This window comes from Propithecus coquereli, unplaced genomic scaffold (assembly GCF_000956105.1).
Source record: "Propithecus coquereli isolate 6110/MARCELLA unplaced genomic scaffold, Pcoq_1.0 Scaffold18, whole genome shotgun sequence".
Classification (NCBI taxonomy): domain Eukaryota; kingdom Metazoa; phylum Chordata; class Mammalia; order Primates; family Indriidae; genus Propithecus; species Propithecus coquereli.
This window is the reverse complement of record NW_012142745.1, coordinates 1,292,797-1,314,171: the sequence shown is the minus strand read 5'-3', so window position 1 is coordinate 1,314,171 and position 21,375 is coordinate 1,292,797. Positions and strand designations below refer to the sequence as shown.

At 48.6% G+C, this 21,375-nt stretch overlaps 1 protein-coding gene across 2 annotated transcripts in view; it reads left to right on the top strand.

The window, feature by feature from the left end:
• Positions 1-8,967: 8,967 nt before the first annotated feature.
• The window catches only part of PTPRN (protein tyrosine phosphatase, receptor type, N), an 18,052-nt gene continuing 5,644 nt past the window's right edge, over positions 8,968-21,375 (top strand). Inside the window, exons 1-18 of one of the 2 annotated variants that reach the window (XM_012642535.1) lie at positions 8,968-9,082; positions 10,534-10,584; positions 10,815-10,928; positions 13,804-13,900; positions 14,779-15,040; positions 15,125-15,479; positions 15,879-16,010; positions 16,616-16,650; positions 17,327-17,601; positions 17,797-17,883; positions 18,528-18,607; positions 18,807-18,871; positions 19,497-19,715; positions 20,159-20,359; positions 20,460-20,607; positions 20,769-20,842; positions 21,059-21,136; positions 21,241-21,360. In XM_012642535.1, the coding sequence (XP_012497989.1) occupies positions 8,968-9,082; positions 10,534-10,584; positions 10,815-10,928; positions 13,804-13,900; positions 14,779-15,040; positions 15,125-15,479; positions 15,879-16,010; positions 16,616-16,650; positions 17,327-17,601; positions 17,797-17,883; positions 18,528-18,607; positions 18,807-18,871; positions 19,497-19,715; positions 20,159-20,359; positions 20,460-20,607; positions 20,769-20,842; positions 21,059-21,136; positions 21,241-21,360 (2,508 nt within the window). The remainder of the gene's footprint in view (positions 9,083-10,533; positions 10,585-10,814; positions 10,929-13,803; positions 13,901-14,778; positions 15,041-15,124; positions 15,480-15,878; positions 16,011-16,615; positions 16,651-17,326; positions 17,602-17,796; positions 17,884-18,527; positions 18,608-18,806; positions 18,872-19,496; positions 19,716-20,158; positions 20,360-20,459; positions 20,608-20,768; positions 20,843-21,058; positions 21,137-21,240; positions 21,361-21,375) is intronic. The other variant, XM_012642536.1, reaches the window with a different exon arrangement.

The following is a 21,375-nucleotide window of genomic DNA, read 5'->3' as shown; positions in this document are numbered from 1 at the left end:
AAAAATAAAGAGAAATACACTACAGCTTCACAAAGCCAAACAAAAAGAGAATACATATTAGATCATTAAGTATGAAATGTCCGGTTTCAAATCAAAAGTTTAGTTTATTATATCTCAAACAAGAAGCAGTACAATTAATCAAAGTATGTGCCTAAACTATCAGCACAGTGTTGACATCTTAACAGTAACTTGTTTATGCCAGCAGCAAAGAAGCCTGGAGAGCAAGTGGCAATGAAATCACAAAAGGCATTTTCCACAGCTTGTTAAGAATTGAATATTTTTCCTTGCAAGAAGTAGTCCAAAGCCTGGAAGAAGTGGTAGTCAGTTGGTGCAAGATCTGGTTAACACAGTGGATGACAGAGAGTTTCCAAGTCCCACCTCTGCAGTTTGGGCAGTGTTGTTTGTGCAACATGTGGTCAAGCATTGTCTTGCAAGAGGACTGTCCTGTCTCTATTGACCAATCTTGGTGGCTTAATCAAACAAGCATCCTCATCATTTCATCCAATTGGTTGCAGTGGACATCTGCTGTAATCGACTGACCGGTTTTCATGAAGCTGTAGTGGATACTACCAGCACTACATCACCAAACAGACACCATTAGCTTTTTCTAATGAATGTTCAGTTTTGGACTGTGTTTTGGCACTTCATCTTTATGCAGCCATTGTGCTGAATGCTTGTGATTGTCAAAAAGAACCCATTTTTCATCACACATAACAATACGGTGTAGAAATGGTTCCTCACCTTTATGTCGTGACAGCAAAGAAAGGCAAGCTTTGAGACAATTTCTCTTCTGACGTTCATTTAATTCATGCAATACCCATCTATCCAGCTTCTTTACCTTGCCCATTTGTTTCAAATGGTTCAATATTGTTGGAATAGTAATGTCAAACTTTGCTGCTAATTCATGCATAGGTTGAGATGGATTAACTTCAACTACAGTTTTCAGTTCATCATTATTCACCTTCATCTGAGGTCGCCCATATGGCTCATTTTCAAGATTAAAGTCACCAGAATGGAACTTCTCAAACCATCAATGTACTGTGCATTCATTAGCCACATCCTTCCCATACCCTTCGTTGATGTTTCAAGCTGTCTGGACTGCGTTGGTTCCACAACAGAACTCATATTTGAAAATAACACAAATTTTTGACTTATCCATGGTTTCACAAAAATTGCTCTAAAAAAATTTTTGAAAGATAATCACAAGCCAAACCATGCATTTGAAAATGAGGATGTACCTTCACAATAAAAAAAGGGAAGTGTCAAAATGAAACGTCAGAGATATCAACTGTCGAACTTAGTACTTAAGTAAATCAGACATTTCATACTTAATAAACTAATATAATTCCATTTATATAAAGTTAAAAATAGGCAAACTACTTCTTGTGGACCATATTGAGGAGATTTGGGACTGAAGGAAAATCTCTTCTGAGCCCTACCAAATTGTTTCTACTCAAGAAGAGGTGCCCAGAGGGAACAAACATGGCAACACAAGGAGGCCTGGCATGGCCCCAGCTGGCACTGGTAGATGAGTGAATTAGTCTTTGGCAAGGCCCAGTTGTTCCACCAATTTGGGCACGTCACTTGACTTGGAAAAACATGATACAAATAAGGCCACAAACACATGTAAGTTGATATCGGGTAGACTGAATCAATTCAAATTAAAAGAATAAAGACTAAACTTGAATGAGCAGCAATGAGGAAATGCCTTCCAGCAACCATCTGAGCCCCAGAATCTTGGAGATTGACACTGGGGCTCTTTGAAGAAAAAGAGGCAATTGGATGGTGTGTGACAGTTCCCTTGTCCTAGTAAGAACTCACAGCCTTTTCTCCAATTCCGAGAGCTAAGGCAATTCACAGATATGGAGCCCTTTGACTGAATGACAATGTGGCCTTAAGTAAACACAGTGAATCTTCCTCCAAATCTTCCCCCAGAAGGATCTGGAGCCATTTACAAGATCAGTAATAGCACTGGGGAAAAGGATGTATACAAACATTCTGGGTTACTAGAAACTTGTTCTCAATAGAGGATAGTCCACAAAGACCCAAAACACTACTGTGATCACTTATGAGTGAGAACTTATGGATGTCAGATAATAAATGGAGTTGTGGCCATTGTCTTCTTTACAGTAGTCTGTCTAGTGGGATTGTAGATGCATTTTGTGGTAATCTCAGTCCCAGGATATATGGTGCAAATAGATATACTTCATTATTAGTAAAATCTCTGCTTTGGTTCTTTCATCTGTAAAGTAAAGGTTATTTTGGTAGAAATGGCCCAGTGGAAGCACCTGGAACTACCTCCCCCTTCCAAAAGTATGCACCCAAAGCAATTCTGCAACCCTAGGTGAATTTCAGAGATTAATACCTCCATCAAGGACTTGAAAAATACAGATGTAGCTATTCCTTTCATATTCTTCTTTAATTTGCCCATTTGTCCTGTGAAATAGAAAGATGAAGTATGAAGAAAAACCATATAATAGCCTTGGCAGGTTGATGACACTAATTGCAGCTCTGTTCCCTAATATTCAGCCACTAATCTAGAACTGCACTGTCCAATATGGTAGCCACTAGTGATATGTGGCTATTGAGCACTTGAAACATGGCTAGCCCAAATCAAGATATGCTGTAAGTAAAACATGCCCTCATTCTGACTTTGAAGACTCAGTATGAAAAAAGAAGTGCAAAATATCTCAATAACCTTTTGTATTGATTACGTATCAAACTAATTTTTTTGATATATTGGGTTAAATAAAACATTAAAATTAATGTCACCTGTTTTTTACTTGTTAAATGTGGCTACTAGAAAATTTCTAATTACATATATAATCGCAAATATATTTCTATTGGGCAACACTGATTTAGAAAATTCTTTCTTTTCCATTCTTATCAGGAAAGACAGAAGGAGTTTTGCATTCATATGGCAGAGACAACAGACTCTCTCACTCCAGGACTCTCTCACTCCAGGGCTATGTCAGCTTTCCTGTTCTCTATAAAAATATGGTCTGGAAAGACCTTTTTTTAAACTTCAACATCTACAATGGGCTGAATGTTCGTGTTCCCCCAAAATTCATTATGTTGAAATCCAATCTCCAATATTTTAGGAGGTAGGGCCTTTGAGAGGTAAGTAGGTCATGGCTGGAGCCCTCATGAACGAGATTAGTGCCCCTGTAAAAGGGACCCCAGAGAGCTCTCTTGCCCTCTCTCCTCCATGTTACAATACAGTAAGAAGTCAGCAGTCTACAACCTGAGAGAGAGAGCCCTCACCAGAACCCAACCATGCTAGCACCCTGATCTCAGACATACAACCTCCAGAACTGTAAGAAATAAGTTTCTGTTGTTTATAAGCCATCCAGTCTATGGTAATTTTTTTATAGCAGCCTAAACTAAGACAATATCCCTCAGAAAATCACTCAGGTCCATTACTATGATAATATTGGGCTAATTAGGTATGGTAAGCAGGGAGTTGCAATTACCCTTGAAGCCATAAGGCACACACATGGAAGAAGAATCTCCAGAAAGTTCTGGCCAGGTCTGGGGGCTCATTCCTATAATCTCCACACTTTTGAGAGGCCGAGACAGGAGGATTGCTTAAGGCCAGGAGTTCGAGACCAGTCTGGGCAACATAGCGAGACCCCATCTCTGAGAGAGAGAGAGAGAGAGAGAGAGAAAGGAGTAGGTTCAGAGTCCTGCCACATTAATGAAGTGTCTAGGGGCCTAGTTGTCTGTGGCATGTTGAGATGCCCTCTTTATAGTGAGATAAATTACTTTACCTTGGACACTTACCACAATAAAGAAAAGATGATAGCCTTTTGTTTGTCACAGCATTCCATTGTTAAATGGAAATGGTGTATATAAGACTGAGCAAAAGAAGAACTGGGCAAAACAAACAAATTGCACTGGACTCATACTGCTTCTCACCTCCCCAACACCCTTATCTATGGCCTCATGGGGAATTCGCTATGACCAGTTAACAGAGGAAGAAAAAAGTACAGGCTTAATTTACAGATGTCTGTACAAAATGCAGGTATCAGCCATAAGTGGAAGGCAACTACGTTGCAGCCCAACTCGGAATCATCTGCAGATTCCATCAGTGAACAGAAATCCCCTCTGTGTTTGCTGGTATCTTGTTGTCCACTTGGAATTGAAGAAGAAAAGATCTGAGGTATGTGCCTATACTGATACAGTGTTTATAGCTAAGAGGTTGGCTGGATGATCAGGGACTTGAATAAAACAAGATTTGAAGATCTGTGACAAGAAGGTTTTGAAATGGATCACTTGAAATGAACATGGAGTGTGCAGATAGTCATGGTTCCTGAATGAATGACCATCGAAAGACATAGACTGCGCAGAAGCCTGTCAATAATCAAATGAAATGAGCTGTTCTGTGGATATCAGTCATCCTCTGTCCCCAGCCACCCCGGGGCTTTCTTGATGAGTCCACGTACCAATGGATATTGTGGCAGGGATGGAGGTTGTGCATGGGCTTAACAGCATAGACTTCCCCACCAAGAATGATCTAGTTACAGCCACACCTGGATACCAATTTGCCAAGAGTAGGTCCATGTTGAGCACCCCATATGGCCCACCAGCAACATGATGACAGATTTTTATTCTAAATTCCTCTCACCATGAAATGAAGAAGCGATTTATATTCTGGATATGAATTTGGATTTGCCTTTCCTGTCCATAATGCCTCTGTCAGCATTCACTCACCATCAGTGAACATACGGAATGCTTTATCCATCCCCCGGGTTCTGAAACCAAGGAGTAAAGGTCAAAGTGGCCCCTCTCACTATTATGTTTCAAAATCTCTGAAGAAATATTTGCTTCCCTTCTCCTGACTAAAGAGTTTTCAGATCCCACTATGTAAGGGAAGAATGCTTTCACCACAGAGACAGTAATATTAAATTGGGGACTGACACTGAGACTACTACGTGAGGTCACTTTGGGTTCCTCAGGCCACTGAACCAATAGACAGATATACCAACAGACAGATGTAACCACAGTGATTGACTCCAATTACCAGGGGGAAGTTGAGTTGCTGCTATAAAATGAAGGCAGAGAAGATTATTGGAACCCAAGGGATTCACATGGGCTCTTTCTATTATCTTTCCCAGGAGTCTTGGGAAACTGTAGGTACCAAATAAAGCCAGCGACGTCAAAGACTCAGATCTTGAAGAAATAAGGATTTGCCTCAGACTGCTGGTTCAAAAGTCTCATCCAGTCAAAGTGCTGACCAAGATAAGAAGATCATAAAATGGGTGGAGGAATAAGGAAGTTGTGATTATCAATTTAGGCCTCTAGATCAGCTACAGAGATTGTAGAAGCTGTGTTTGAAGTAAGTTGGCATGTGCTGGGCATGGTGGCTCACGCCTGTAGTCCTAGCACTCTGTGTAGCCAAAGCAGGAGGATCCCTTGAGGTCAGGAGTCCGATACCAGCTTGAGAAAGAGAGAGACCCTGTCTCTACCAAAAATAGAAAAAATTAGCGGGGCATGGCAGTGTGTACCTGTAGTGCACACTGTGTACACTGGTGCCAAAAAAAGGTTGGCATGAAAGTTTCTTTTTTTTTAAATCCCATTTCCCTTCCCAGCTACTTTATATTGGGAGAACTGGTGTTGGACAATGTTTTAGGTTTCATATGAAAGTATGTCTGAATTAAGAGATGTGTATGTCATTTGTGATAAGGGTAGAAGTTTTCATCCAAACAAAGAACAAGAGTATAAGCTAGGCTAGATAGTCCCCATTTTCCCACCCATAGTCATGCTCCATCTTTCTTTACCCTGCTCTGTGCCCCTAGTTTGATGTCTATGGATTGCATCAACCAGAAGCTCTTGCTCACTGGCTTCTGGTTGGATTTGGCTAATAGTAGATATTGGCAAATTCAGAGGCCAAAAAGAGAGAAAAGCCAAGGTACATATTTCCCTGGCTCCCTCCATGACCAGCTGTGAGTTGACAAAGGTTTATATTCCTTTGCCTGTCCATACCTTTACAAATAGTTCCTCCATTAAATGCTTCTTATTTACTCTGATTGAGTGTACCATCTGTTGCTGGCCAAGTTCAGGACTGATACTTGGGTTTAACAGAAGATTGTACATAGCTGAAGAGAAAATTAGTAAACTGGAATATAGTTCAAAAGAAAATATCTAGAATGAGGTATGGAAAGATAAAATAGAGAATACAAAAGATAAGCCAAATAGAGGATAACATAAAAAAGTCTAACATATATTTACTTGAATAGCCATTATTACTCCTAAAACCTAGATTGTGATCTAAAATTGGTTTTTATCAAAAGCTACCAAATCTCTTTAGAGAAATGGCTGCTTCCATGTCTATAGGAGGGAATAAAAAAGATGAACCTGGTACATCTTGGAGTGACAGAAAGCAGGAGAGTTTTTAGTGATTAATGGGATGTTTCAAAAGGACACCAGAGACAGCTTTAAAAAGCTTTCATGGGTTTAATCTGGGACCATTTGAATATCAAAAAGAATAATCACTGTGATTTATTGGCATACATTGAATATATAAAAATCCATACTTCTATTGTAATACTCAAAAAAGAACAATCATAAAAATGTTTTTAATGTATTTGTCATTGTTAGGGGTAACTATTACACCATATCGACTCATTACTGTGCAAATGGGTAAAGAGAAAAAACTAAGAATATATGCTACCTTTCCAGTTGGAGTTGTATTTCAGGGTCACTCAGCCCAGTTGATCAGAGAAAGCCCTTTCTAGGAAATAAAATCATTGAATAAATGTAAAAGGAATGACAGAATTAGAAAAATCACCATTTTAATACCTCTAATGAAAAAATTTAGTCAAGGATCATCAATGAACAGTACAACATTTGGTGAAAAGTTGATGGAGAACCAGATATTCTCCTGGTGCCAAAATATCATCCTATGGATTACATGCTGGTCACATTAGGAAAGCATAATTTTACATACAAAGATCTGGCTTAAACCAGTGATCAATTTTGACATCGCTAATAGTGGAACAACCAGACATCATGCATTTTCTGAAGTAATATAATCGGAGGCATTTTGCTTTTAAAATTCTTTAATGCGATCCAATCACTACTTCATATACAACTTCTAGTTTATAGAGGAAATACAAAAGATAAACAGATTATGCACTGGAGAAATGCCTGGAAATATACCACGAGGAAACAACCAGACAAATCCAGAAGGTGTGGAGTTCTGGTCTCTCAAAAAGACAATGTTAAAAATGGGGGGTAGGGCCGGGTGCAGTGGCTCACGCCTGTAATCCTAGCACTCTGGGAGGCTGAGGCGAGCGGATCGTTTGAGCTCAGGAGTTCGAGACCAGCCTGAGCAAGAGCGAGACCCCGTCTCTACCAAAAAAATAGAAAGAAATGATCTGGACAACTAAAAATACATATATAGAGAAAAAAAATTAGCCGGGCATGGTGGCGCATGCCTGTAGTCCCAGCTACTCGGGAGGCTGAGGCAGTAGGATTGCTTGAGCCCAGGAGTTTGAGGTTGCTGTGAGCTAGGCTGATGCCATGGCACTCACTCTAGCCAGGGCAACAGAGTGAGACTTTGTCTCAAAAAAAAAAAAAAAAATGGGGGGTAGGAGATGGTGTCTATGCTAATTTAAAGAGAATTAAGAAACATAAATAAATGCAATGGTGGTCTTTGATGCCGATTTTGAACAAAATAGCTGGAAAAGGGCATTTTTGGAAACAATTTGAGAAATTTGAATATGAACTGAGCATTAAATGACATTAGGGAATTGTTGTAAATTTTGTTAGGCGTCATATGGCATTTTGGTCATGTGGGGAAATGTCCTTGTTTCTTGGAGATGCATATTGAAATATTTCTAAGGAAAATATCATGATGTCTATCATTTATGTTTGAATACCAAAAAGAAGCAAATATGGCTAAATATCAACTGTTAAATCTAAATGATGGGTATATGAGTATTCACTGTGCACTTTTGTCCTTTTTTTTTTTTTGTATTTTACTGTAAAGCAAGAGAGTAAAGTGATCAAATTTAAACTTTAGAAGCCTCACTCCCCACTTATTGGGTGACAAGAGTGGAAGCAAAAGACCAGTTAGGTGATTACTGCAATAGCCAGTGATGCGAGAGCACAGTAGTTTAGATCAGGTAGTGAGGATGGAGAGAAGTGGACTGATGTGAGATATATTTTGCAGGTAGAAACCATAAGATCGTTGGTAGGCTCGTGGTGGGAGACAGCGAGAGAAAGGAGAGCCAAAGCTCATGTGTACCGAGTGTTTAGTGTGTGCCAGTACTTCCGTTGTTCTGAGTGATCCACATGAGTTTAACTAACCTAATCCTCACAACCACCTTGTGAGGTAGGTACCATTAGCACTTCCACTTCCTTTATCAGGAAGCAGGCGCAGACAGGTTAAGCAACTTGCCCAAGGTCATACCCCTAGCAGGTGGCACTGTTAGAACTGGAATCCAGACACACACGTAACCATTCCTGCTCTTAAGGAAGACACCAGGACCATTAATAAAGATGCCTATTTGATTCACTTTTATGCTCCACATCTTACGGTTCATACTCCCCAACCCACCCGTCTTTCCTTGGCCCCCACCCAACTGTAACCCTTTTCTTCGCCAACCCTGGGACTGAGAGATAAAAGTGACGGTCCTTGAAGAGGAGTATAGGTCAAAAAGGGGTGGGGCCAAATGGGAGTTCCAGTGAAGCGCCTACTATTTGGTGGAGGAGGGATGGATTGGGTAGGTCCCCCGCCAAGACGAGGCTTTTACGCCACGCGTGACGCCAATAAGCATAAGAGCCGGGGGTGGAGATGTCGTCACCACCCGCCTGCGGTTTGCCGAGCTGCCGCGAGAGGGGCATGTAGACCCCGCCTCGTAGGTGGGTGGGGAGTGGCAGGCCCCGCCTTGGCCCCTCCGGCAGGCGCCCGCCAGCGTCGCTGCGGCTCCGGCGAGGAGCGAGCGCGCAGAGCCGGGAAGGATGCGGCGCCCGCGGCGGCCGGGGGCTCTCGGGGGATCCGGAGGTCTCCGGCTGCTCCTCTGCCTCCTGCTGCTCAGCAGCCGCCCGGGGGGCTGCAGCGCCATTAGCGCCCACGGTCAGGAGGAAACTTGGGCGGGAGGCAGTATGGGGCCGGGAGCAAAACTCGGTGGGCCGTGGGGGGAAGTGTCATGAAGGTAGGAAGCTCAGGTAGAAAATGTCGGGGGGAGGCACTGTGAGAGGAAGAAGGTGAGAGGGCGTCAGGGAGGAAAGGGGCGTAGGCCTGGAGGTGGGGCTGGGAACACGGGGCGGGACCTAAGAGAATTGAGCTCAGGGGAAGATTGCGGGTTCGGGAGCAAAATTAAGGTGCATATGGGCAGAGGGACTCAGAAACCCGCTGCAAGACCATAGGAGAAGCAAGTCGCACTGAAGCGCCAGGGAGGTGGTGATCAGCGCTGAGAAATAGGAGGGTGGAGGGGCAGGGAAGTAGCGGGAGGGAGAGGGAACGATCTCTGGGCAGTGAGAGCGGGGCCCGCAGCAAGGGGTCCCAGCTCCGCGTAGAGGATTGGGATGTGGGAGGGGCCAGGGCCTCTCTTTAGGCCTAGAGAGACCGATCGCTGCCATCTGATCTCCTATAAGAGGGAGACAGCTGGGGGAGGGGGCAGAAGAGGATGAAAAGGGGAGGGTCCTCTGCTGTCCCCCTCCCCACAGCCAGGGTTGGTGCTGACTCACATCTGTGAGGACAGAGACAGTCAGCGCTGACTCACGGGCCGGGGGGTGGGGGTGGGAGGGTGGCGCGTGGGGGAAAGGGCGCAGCCTCGCCACCTGGTGCCCTGTTCCCCCACCCGGGCTTGGAGGCCACTGCAGGGTACTTCCTGTGACGCTATGAGTTGACAGGATAGAACGGGGAGGGGTCAAGTCTTGTGGAGACTCCTCGCCCTGTCACCCCTTCCTCTCTGGTAATCGCCTCCAGGCGAGCCCTTGGCCGAGCCAGACTCAAAGCTTCAGCACCGCGGACAGCGCCAGCGGCTCGGGCCTGGGACAGTGTGGGAAGCGCTGCCTTAGAGACAACTCACCCTTGCTCCTTCACCCCAGGGGGGCGGGGGCGGGGGGGGGGAAGGCGTGCTAGGGTTTCCACCTCTTCTGAGTTCCAGGCCATCATAGTTAGAATGCTTTTGGAGATTTGGGTAGGAAAGTTTTCTTTTCCCTAGAATTTGACCAAAACCACCTGCATAGTAATTCTGTGAGAACCTTTGTTCTCACAGTATGTGATCCTCCACCATCACTACTCCCCCCACGCACCTGGAAGGTTTCTTCTCCTCATCACTCAGTTAAGCAAACTGAGGCTTTTAAGGATTCAGACTCGCAGATCCTTAGTATCCAAAGCCACATCCCACACTTCCTTCTTTTAAGAATTCTAGGCCTCTTCCCCACTCTACTCCCAGCTTAAAGCCTTCTTTAGAATGAAAGAATGGACTGCGTCTGCTTCCCTCTTTCCCAGCCTGTCCATCCCTCCAACCATTCTATGATTGTGTGTGTCTGAGCCTCTGCTCACCTGTCCCTCTACAGGCTGTCTGTTTGATCGCAGACTCTGCTCTCACCTCGAAGTCTGTATTCAGGGTGAGTGAGGTCCAGGCATAGAACTGACAGGATGGGTGATACAATAAGAAACGGGGGTGGGGGGCTGGAAAGGAGGAGGGCTACTGGGCTTGGGGAGTAGGGACATTGGCCTGGGGGAGCAGAGCTCTGAGGCTAGGAGAGGAGGTGGAGAGAGTGCTGTCCATTCACAACCTGAACTTTGGGAGGCCTCTTGTTCAAGCCACCTGCTGACATTGTTTTTGTGCTCTTAGATGGCTTGTTTGGACAGTGCCAGGTGGGTGTGGGGCAGGCCCAGCCCATTTTGCAAGTCACCTCCCCAGTTCTCCAGCGCTTACAAGGTGTGCTCCGACAGCTCATGTCCCAAGGTAAGGTGAAAGTGCACCAGAGGGGAGAGGTGGAAGTTGGTTATCGGAGTGGGGAAGTGAGGGGCCACCTGACCTGAGGACTTCTCCTCATGGAACATTCCTATCACACCCACTTCTTCCCAGAGCATCATCTTCCCAGATCTTTCTGGAAAAGGAGGCAAGATAGGAGTGGGAGGTAGAACCCTAGAGATGAGCTGTTCATATCTGGACTCTCTGGAGGAGCCTAGAGGAGACTTCTAGAAGAAGTCACAGGAAGAGGCTCATATCCATCTTTTTAGGACCAGCCCGTAGTATAGTCTGAGTGCTCCAGATCCATGAATCTTGGGGTCCTCATTCAGGAGAACACCCCACTCGTTTAATTCATTCATTCAACAAGTATTTATTGAGTACTTACTATGTGGCAGGCATAGTTTTACGTGTTTGGTATGAATCAGGGAGTAAAACAAAGATCTCTGCTTATTAGGGTTTATGTTTAGGGAATAACTGGAGGGAACACACTATATAAGTTAGAAAATATATAATATGTTAGACGATGATAAGTCATGGAATATTACAGCACAATAAAGGAATTAGGAATGGTGAGTTAGGAAGCTGCAGTATTAAATTGAGTGGTCAAAATAGACCTTACTGAAACTATGAAATCTGAACAGATTCTAAGGAGGTGAGGGAGTTTACCAGGAGATTATGGGGAGAAGAGTGTTTCGGGAAGACCAAACACCTAGGACAAGAGCCCTAAGGCAAGAGCACAAGTTTGAGGAACATCATGGAGGCCAGGGGACTGCAGAGGAGTGGTGGAGAGGAAGAGTAGCAGGTGTAGTCAGGTAGGTGATGGGCAAGGGGTGCAGAGCATTGTGGGACCTCATAGGAGAACATGTGGACATTGGCTTTAAGTAAAAGAAGAAATCATTACAAGGTATTGAGCATAGGGGTGCATGATCTAATTTATAGATCATCACTCTTGTTGCTGTATTGAAAATAGAATGTATGGAGTTAAGGATTGATGGAGGGAGACCGTTAGAAGCTACCACAATAACTCAGATAAGAGGTATGGATTGGACCAGAGTGGTTGCAGGGAAGTAATGAAGAATGACAGAATTCTGTATATATTTTTAAGGTAATCAGTATGATTTCATGAAATATTGGATATGGCTGTAAAGAGAGGAGTCAAAGGTTATTTTGCCTGAACGACTGGATTGGTGGAGATGTCACTAATTATGATGGGGAAAATTGCAGAAGGATCAACTTGGGGTGGGGTGTTCTGTTTCAAATATATTGAGTTTAAGATGTCTATTCAAACAGAGTGGGGAGTTGAGTATATGAGATTGAATTTTGAGAGAGAGGTCTGAAGTGGAGATACAAATTTGGAATTCTTTGGCATATAGAGGGTAACCAAACCAATGAGGTGGATGAGGTAACTAAAGGATTGGGCGTCTATGATGAAGAGGACCAAGGATCAAGCCCTAGGGAACTCTAATATTAAGAGGACCAGGAGAAGGAGAGGAACCATCAAGGGAGACTGAGAAGCAGAAGCCAGTGAAGTAGGAGGAAAAACAAGAGTGTTCCATGTCCTGGAAGCCAAGTGAAAGGATATCAAAGAGGAGGGAGTGCTCAAGAGTGCCAAATGATGATGATGGGTTAAGTAAAATGAGATATGAGAATCTACCACCAGATTTAGACATGCGGAAGTCACTGGTGACGTGAATGAGAGCAACTTTGGTACGATAGTTGGGAATAAAATCCTGAATAGAGTGGATCAAGAGGGAATGGAAAGAAAAGAATTGGATACAGTCAATATGGATAACTCTTACAAGGAGTCTTGCTGCAAAGAAAAAGCAAAGAAATGGAGTGATAGCTGGAGGGGAATGTGGGATCAAGCAGTATTTTTTTAAGGTTGAAGAAATTGCTTCACGTTTAGATGCTAATGGGAATAATTCATAGAGAACAAAGAAAATGATAACGTAGGAAAGAGCAGAGACTTGCAGGGAGGATGTTCCTGAGTAGGTGACAGGGGATGAAAGCTAGTGCTCAAATGGAGGAATTGGCTTTAAATAGGAACACAGAGACTTCGCCTAATGTTAATAGGCAAGAAGGCAGGTATGGGTGTTGGCAGATCCCAGAATGAGTGAAGAGCAGCACAGATTATAAGTCCAGAAGCAGAGAAGAAAGACTGAGGGTGAAGAGTGAGAGAATACTTCTTTATAATAGGTGACTGACCTTTCCTGAGAGCAGAATTTTGGGGGGAAATGGTCAAATAGGAGATATGCCTCACATAGGATGATGAGGATGATGACAATGATGATGACAACAATGACAATGACATGAGGGTTTAAAACGTGTTTAGTGCTTCAGAGTTTTCTAAGCATTTTAATTTCCCTGATCACACTTGATCTTCATAACAGCTCCCCGAAATATGTATTATATCCACTTTATGAATAAAGAAAACTGAGGTTCAGGATCAACAGACAATAACAGTAGTAATAATAATGATGATAATAGCATTTGTTGAAAGTTTACTAGGTGACAGGCACTATTCTAACTATTTGGTATGTACATATGTTATTTTAATTGTCATAACAATCTTAGGAGGTATAAATCCCCATTTTACAAATGAGGGACTTGAGGCTTGAAGAGGTTCACCACCTTGCCCAAGGTCACACAATTCATCAGTGGCAGAGGCAGGATTCAAACCCAGGCAATCTGACTCCAATAGCTGTGCCTGCGGGTGGGAAGAGGACAGCCCAGATCAACCCCTGGGTCTCTAGACCCCCTCCACTGCCCCTCTGCTCTGACAAATCCAATGCACTACAGGGTAGGGAGTGCAGTTCTGATCCCAGTGACTCCCGAGCCAACCTCATCCTATCCTTTCCCCTGACAGGATTGTCCTGGCATGATGACCTCACCCAATATGTGATCTCCCAGGAGATGGAGCGCATCCCCAGGCTCCGGCCCCCGGAGCCCCATCCAAGGGACAGGTAGGCAGCCTTTCTTGACATCACTAGCATGGTGAGGCTGGCAGGTCTGTGGTCTTGGAGGAAAGGGGGAAGGAAGTGGTACCAAGGCCAGCATGCTGGGGCACAGGTAAAAGAGGTTCAGGGATGGCCACTGTCTGATATGCTCACATACCCAACAGGAGCTGAGCTCATCCCTGGGGATCCAGAAAAACAGGAGCATTTTAAAAAATGCTTTTTAAAAAACCTTGACATCAGATATTTTAAAAGAAATATCAAAGTAGTCATCAGAGACAAATTAGAAGTTTGTTGGCCTAAAGCTTTTTAATGTTCAGTTTCATTACTATGTGGACTTCCATATGGCAGAAGGTACCATCATCTTTTTGTGGTCAGGGCCTCTAAATTAAAGGCAAAGCAGAAGGAAGTAAACGAGGTCCCTGGAGCCCAGATGATGATATCAGGATGAAAGAGACACAGTGGCGGGGGGTGGAGGAGCAGTCCTGAATGTTCGAGCATACACTTGGAGAGGCAGCTGTGGGGACATGGCACACAGGGCAGCGGGGCCAGCTGCAGCCACAATCCATCCAGAGAAGTCTCAGCTGTCTTCCTGCTCCGGTTCTCCCCTCCTCCAGCCCCAGCCTCCGCAACTGTGTTTCGGAGACCCAGGTGTGCTTACCAGAGAGGCAGAGACCGCTGGCCCATCCCCATGCCCACCTGGCCCACTTCTCCCCTGAGGCCACCTCATTTTTTAAGATGCCAGGCCTACTCTAAACTGCTGAGCCTGTGTGGCCGCCACCACCTCTGCCTTGTAGGCTCTCTATGCCCTTGCCCCCCACAGTGAGCACACACAGACAGACAGACAGACGCGCACACACACACACACATTTTGCTTTCCTCCCCAGATCTGGTTTGGCATCCAGGAGACCTGGTCCCACTGGGCAGCTGCTTTTCCAAGGCATCCCCACTGGCTCTGCCCCTGCTGCCCAGCACCGGCTTCCACGACCACCAGTGGCTGGGGACGGAGCTGGGGCGGGCTCCCCCCTGTCCCCTCTGCAGGCTGAGCTACTGCCCCCTCTCTTGGAGCATCTGCTGCTGCCCCCGCCACCTCCCCACCCTGCCCTGAGTTATGAACCTACCTTGCTGCAGCCCTACCTGTTCCACCAGGTGAGCCCTCCTCTCTGGCCCCACCCCGACCCCAGTCCCCCAGCTCTGACTTCTGCTCTTACCCAGGTCTCTGGTTTCCCACAGTTTGGCTCCCGTGATGGCTCCCGGGGCTCAGAGAGCTCCCCAGGGATGGTCAGTGTCGACCCCCTGCCCAAGGCTGAAGCTCCTGCCCTCTTCAGCAGAACTGCCTCCAAGGGCGTGTTTGGGGACCACCCTGGCCACTCCCATAGGGACCTTCCAGGGCCCTCACCTGCTCAGCTTTTCCAGGACTCCGGGCTGCTCTACCTAGCCCAGGAGTTGCCAGTGCCCAGCAGGGCCAGGGTGCCAAGGCTGCCAGAGCAAGGGGGCGGCAGCCAGGCAGAGGACCACTCGGAGGGCTATGAGGAGGAACGACCAGGGGGTCGCAGGGAGAAACCCGCTTCCCCAGCAGTGCAGCCAGGTAACAGCGTGAGGGCTGCTTTTGGGGAACCATGCGGCTCTTTCCTGCCTATCCATACGTTTGTTAACCTGTCGTTAAAGGCATTCTTACATTTAACTAATGTCTATGGACAAGCTGATTTACGCCAGGCACTAGGGAGGCCATGGGGATACAGTGGGGAGTGGAGCTGACATGGCTCTTCTCCACGTGGAGAGTGCTCCCCATGGCAGGGCTGAAGTTTGGTCTTGGCCCCAGGAAGACCTTTCCCCTAAAGTGTGGATAGGGGCTGGGAAGGGGAGGGCATCAGTGTCCTGGTGTTTGAGCAGAATCTCTTAAATGTGCTAGTCCCCTCCCTCCCTGACTGCATCGCACAAGTTCACCCCGCCATCAGCTCTGAGCCCTGCGTCTGGCTCCTGGCAGACGCGACTCTGCAGAGACTGGCGGCTGTGCTGGCAGGTTACGGCGTGGAGCTGCGCCAGCTGACCCCCGAACAGCTCTCCACCCTCCTGACCCTGCTGCAGCTGCTGCCCAAGGGCGCAGGAAGAAATCTGGGTGAGCATCTGGGCAGAGAGCCCGGCATCTCCCAATTCCATGGAGACCTCTTTCCCCACCTCTCAAGACCGCATGGAGCAGCCTGGAGGGAAAGAGTCAGGCTCACAGGAAGAGTTCTTCTGAGACACAGGGTCATTGCCAGCACAGGTCAGGGAGCAGGACGGTAGGGTGGTGAGCTGAGGAGTTAGGCCAGGAAAGACTGGAGGGTGGAAGTAGTGGAAAAAGAAGCCAACAGAGGGTATGAGCAGGGATAAGGAGGCATCAGGAAGGGTGGGTTGGTGACAATAAAGTCCTAAGGAGGAGCGTGGCCAGTGCTAAGGAGAAGCCAATAATTGATAGGTAGAGGAAGGACTGAACAAAGACTACTATTGGGAGGTGTGGCCAGGGCCAGAGGGAGGAGCTAATAAAACAGTGAATTATAAGGAGGAAGCAAAGAAGAATGAGGCTGTGCTTAGGATGAGCCCAAGAACAGTCTCTCTGACTGAGAGGAAAGAGACCACAGCAGATGTAACAGGCTCGGGGTTTCTGACCCTTTCTCCCATCTGTGCCGTGTGGACCTTGGCCTTGGCCATTTTCCCAGACTCTTATTTTTCCTGTCTCTGCAGGAGGGGCTGTAAATGTTGGAGCTGATATCAAGAAAGTGAGTTCCCAGTGCCTCCTTGACACATAAATGCCCCATGGCAGCACACCCCCTTGCCGAAACCCAAATCTCAGGATCGAGACACAGAATCTGTATCCTCCAGCCCCTGATTTTGGGGAAACCAAGGCCCAGAGACTATAAGCGATTGCCTACGGTCTCACATCAAGTCGATGGCAGGGCTGGGACTGGCAGCCAGAATTCTCGATTCACTGTTCTTTTCACTACTGTGCTCTGAGAATCCCTAGGGGAAGGGGGAGGTTGCAAGCAGGCAGGCCCCTGACCCCCTGTAGTTGGAGGAGCTCTGCTTCTGTTTATTTCATGTGTTGGTATTTTAAGATTTTGTAGCTAAACAAAAGTCTAGAAGCCATTGCTTCCCTGACCATCTTCTACCCTCACCCCAGCTTCTCTCACTCTGGCTGTCGTTCCCACTCCAGCCCCGGCCTGTGGATCATTACTGACCATTTTCCACTCATTCAACCCTTTATTCATTCATTCGTCCACTTGGCTCACATTTTCTGGGTGCCCTCTGCACCCAGCACGGCCCTGGGCCCGGGGGGTAGAAAGCTGAGCAAGTCCTGAGCTCTACTGTGGAGAGCACAGAGTCTAAGGTGTAGACCCCTTCCCCCAAGCCCCTCCACTATCCAGAGGCCACACCTCCGTCCTCTCTTCTAAACAGACAATGGAGGGGCAAGCGCAAGGCAGAGACACAGCAGAGCCTCCACCCCCCACGCCCTCCCTGCCTGGACACCCCACTGCCAGCCCCACCTCCAATGAAGTCCAGCAGGTGCTGGGCCCTGGCTCCTCTGAGCCTCCCAAAGCTGCCACCCACCCTGCCACACCTGTCCTCCTGGAGAAGAAGAGTCCACTGGGCCAGGGCCAGCCCACGGCAGCAGGACAGCCCTCGGCTCGGCCATCCGCAGAGGAGTATGGCTACATCGTCACTGACCAGAAGTAAGAGCTTCAGCCTGGGGAAGCCTTCAGGCCACTGGGGGTGGGGCTGGCCTGCCTGGCAAGAAGCAGAGAGCAGAAATCCACATGCGAAGGAGACAGAGATGCAGGCTGCTCTGCACCGCTGGAGGTGGCCTGTATTAAGAAAGTGACAGAGGGTTCCCCACTTTCCCTCCTCTTCCTGCATCCCATCTCCAGGCCCCTGAGCCTGGCTGCAGGAGTGAAGTTGCTGGAGATCCTGGCTGAGCATGTGCACGTGTCCTCGGGCAGCTTCATCAACATCAGGTAGGCTGGTGTCGTGCCGGGGCGATGGCAGAGACCTGGAAGGCGGCTTGAGCAAGGAGGTGGCTGGAGGGGCTCAGGGGAGAAAGGATAGACAAGCTCTGGGGTCGGAGGTGTTTCCGGCTATATTGAAGGTACAGCCATACCTAGTCCTGCCGCTGGCACCATCTTCCTGACCTCAGGTGCCCCTGTAGGGCATCCCTGAACTGCTCCAGCCCCATCCTCTAATACAGCGGTCTCCAACCTTTTTGGCACCAGGGACCAGTTTCATGGAAGACCATTTTTCCACGGGTGGGGGAGTGTGGTAGGGGGAATGAGGGGGCAGAGATGCAAGCGATGGGGAACGGCTGTAAATACAGATGAAGCGTCACTTGCTCGCCCCACTGTTCACCTGCTGCTGTGTGCCTGCCCCACCCCGCCCCATCCCCCACTTTCCTAAGTTTCATGGAAGACCATTTTTCCATGCATGTGGTGGGGGGCGTGGTGGAGCTCTGCAGCCCAGTCCCTAGCAGGCCACAGACTGTTACTGATCTGCATACCGGAGGTTGGGGACCACAGCGCTAATGGGGACAGGGCCAGAGCTGGCCTTTCTTTTAGAGTCTGGGGTCTAGGGTGGGTAAGGTAGTAACATAGCTCCTATTTGGCAGTGTGGTGGGACCAGCCCTCACTTTCCGCATCCGGCACAATGAGCAGAACCTGTCTTTGGCTGATGTGACTCAGCAAGCAGGTAAATACCTTCCCAACCTCAGCCCCAGGCTTGGCCCCAGCCTCAGCCCCACCCCTACTAGAATATATCCAGCCTTGTGGCCGATGCTCCCTTGAAATGATCCCAGCTGACATGGGCCCTGCCTGCCACCTGGCATAGCATAACCTGGGGTAGAGACCACATGAGGCTGGAGAGAGCCTGACCTGCATTCTCCCCGCAGGGCTCGTGAAGTCTGAACTGGAAGCACAGACAGGGCTCCAAATCTTGCAGACAGGAGTGGGACAGGTATGTGCTAACTGGAGAATCAGTCAAAGCCCCAGAGGCTGACGTTGCCCACAAGACATGGAGGCAAACCTGACGGGAGAACTGAAGCTGAAACCTCCTGTACTTGGTGGGCGGTGCCTTTGCCCAAGCAGCCCTGCCCCTGCAGTTCTCCTTCTGACCAGCAGATGGCCCAGGTGGCTCCTCCCTCAGGACCAAGCTCTCCTGTGCTTGGCAAGAACCAGCTGAGCTTTCTGGAGCGAAGTTTCTAAATTCCAAGGGAAAACCTTGCACAGAAAGGACATTATACTCAAAATAATGTTTCTATTCCGCATCCAACGCTGATGCCTCACATTCTACTATTCAATTCCTTGGGTTCTCTCTCCTCTTCTCTATGTCCACGTTTAAATGCACATATTCCATCTGGTGAGGGTCACCCGCTACGTCTCTGGCACTGTAGTGTGGTTGAGTTGGCCCAGTGAGGGTTGAGAAGGAGAATCTGAGCCCTTCTGCCTGCACCTTCATACCCCTACCCTCCCAGCTTTGCCCCAGATGTCCTAGCAGGGACTGTGGCATGGGACAGGAGCGAGGGACAGCTCCTAAAATCCCCCTGCCACTGCCCCCCTTCATTCTAGCCTTGTCCCCACAGAGAGAGGAGGCAGCTGCGGTCCTTCCCCGAACAGCACACAGCACCTCTCCCATGCGCTCAGTGCTGCTCACTCTGGTGGCCCTGGCAGGCGTGGCCGGGCTACTGGTGGCTCTGGCCGTGGCTCTGTGTGTGCGGCAGCATGCGCGGCAGCGGGACAAGGAGCGCCTGGCAGCCCTGGGGCCTGAGGGGGCCCATGGAGACACTACTTTTGAGTACCAGGTGTGCAGCCCCAGAAGCTTGTTGAGAGGAAATGCAAGGGCCCTGGGAGTCTGGGGCTTGCATGGAGTGAGGGTGGGAGCTGAACAGGGAGTGAGCACCCATCCCTGGGAGCGTCCAGGCGGAGGCTGCAGAGCCCCAGATGGGGTACTGTGGGGGCGTTTCTGAATGGATGAGAATTGGGAGCAGATGGTTCTTAAGCTTCTTCCCAGTGCTGTGACTCTGGGGTCCGGGATTCCATTCTGTCATATCTGAGGTTGTCATAAGCATCATCCAAGAAGAACAGCCCTGAGAAGGATGAGGGCCAGGGCAGAGTATCCTACTCCAGAGAGGATGGATTTCATTTAAAACCAATCGGGGGTGAGCCCAGGGCCCTTACTTGAACCCAGGGCCCCGTTGAAAGTCTTCAGAGGACTCTTGGACCTCATTTGATCCTTCCTCTGCAGGACCTATGCCGCCAGCACATGGCCACAAAGTCCCTGTTCAACAGGGCAGAGGGTCCACCCGAGCCTTCGCGGGTGAGCAGTGTGTCCTCACAGTTCAGCGACGCGGCCCAGGCCAGCCCCAGCTCCCACAGCAGCACCCCATCCTGGTGCGAGGAGCCCGCCCAGGCCAACATGGACATCTCCACGGGACACATGATTCTGGTCAGGACAGGGCCTGGGCCCAGGAGGGGTGAGGGGACAGCATGGTAGGAGAGGCAGGACTGGCAGGGTGGGCCAGAGCCAGGCTGTACTGCCCCTGCAGGCGTACATGGAGGACCACCTGAGGAACCGGGACCGCCTGGCCAAGGAGTGGCAGGCCCTGTGTGCCTACCAAGCAGAGCCAAACACCTGTGCCACTGCGCAGGGGGAGGGCAACGTCAAAAAGAACCGCCATCCTGACTTCCTGCCCTGTGAGTGAGCCCTGCTGGCTAACCTGGCCCAGCTCTGCCTCTGCTGGGAGCTCTGGAGGGCTTGGGAGAGGGGCTGGGCTCCTGGTTCAGGCTGAGTGGCAGAGGTGCCAGGACTCCAATGACCAGAGGGCCATCTGGGGTGGGATGCGGGGTCCGTGCAGATGACCATGCCCGGATCAAACTGAAAGTGGAAAGCAGCCCTTCTCGGAGCGATTACATCAACGCCAGCCCCATCGTGAGTGTTCCTGACTCCAGCCCCCACCCCCGCCCCATCTTTATCCTGTCCCTATACATTCCATTCCCCTGTGGTCACTGCAATTGAGGGGCCTGATATCCTAGCATGGAAATGGGGATTTTCAGCCTTCCCAGACCCTACCCTCCTCCCTTTGGCCAAGCCTCTCCCTAGTGGCATTTCCTATTCGGGCTCATGACGTATCTTCCCTGCCCCCAGATTGAGCATGACCCTCGGATGCCAGCCTACATAGCCACTCAGGGCCCACTGTCCCATACCATCGCAGACTTCTGGCAGGTGGGTTCTTGGAGGAAGGACTTCTCTAGGGTCCTTGTGGCTAGCCAGGGCCAGCCAGGTCCCAGGAATGTTAGAGTGGAGCTCACCTGGGTCTCTGTCCCCAGATGGTGTGGGAGAGTGGCTGCACCGTCATTGTCATGCTGACCCCACTGGTGGAGGATGGTGTCAAGCAGTGTGACCGCTACTGGCCAGATGAGGGTTCCTCCCTCTACCACGTATATGAGGTCAGCAGGACCCCA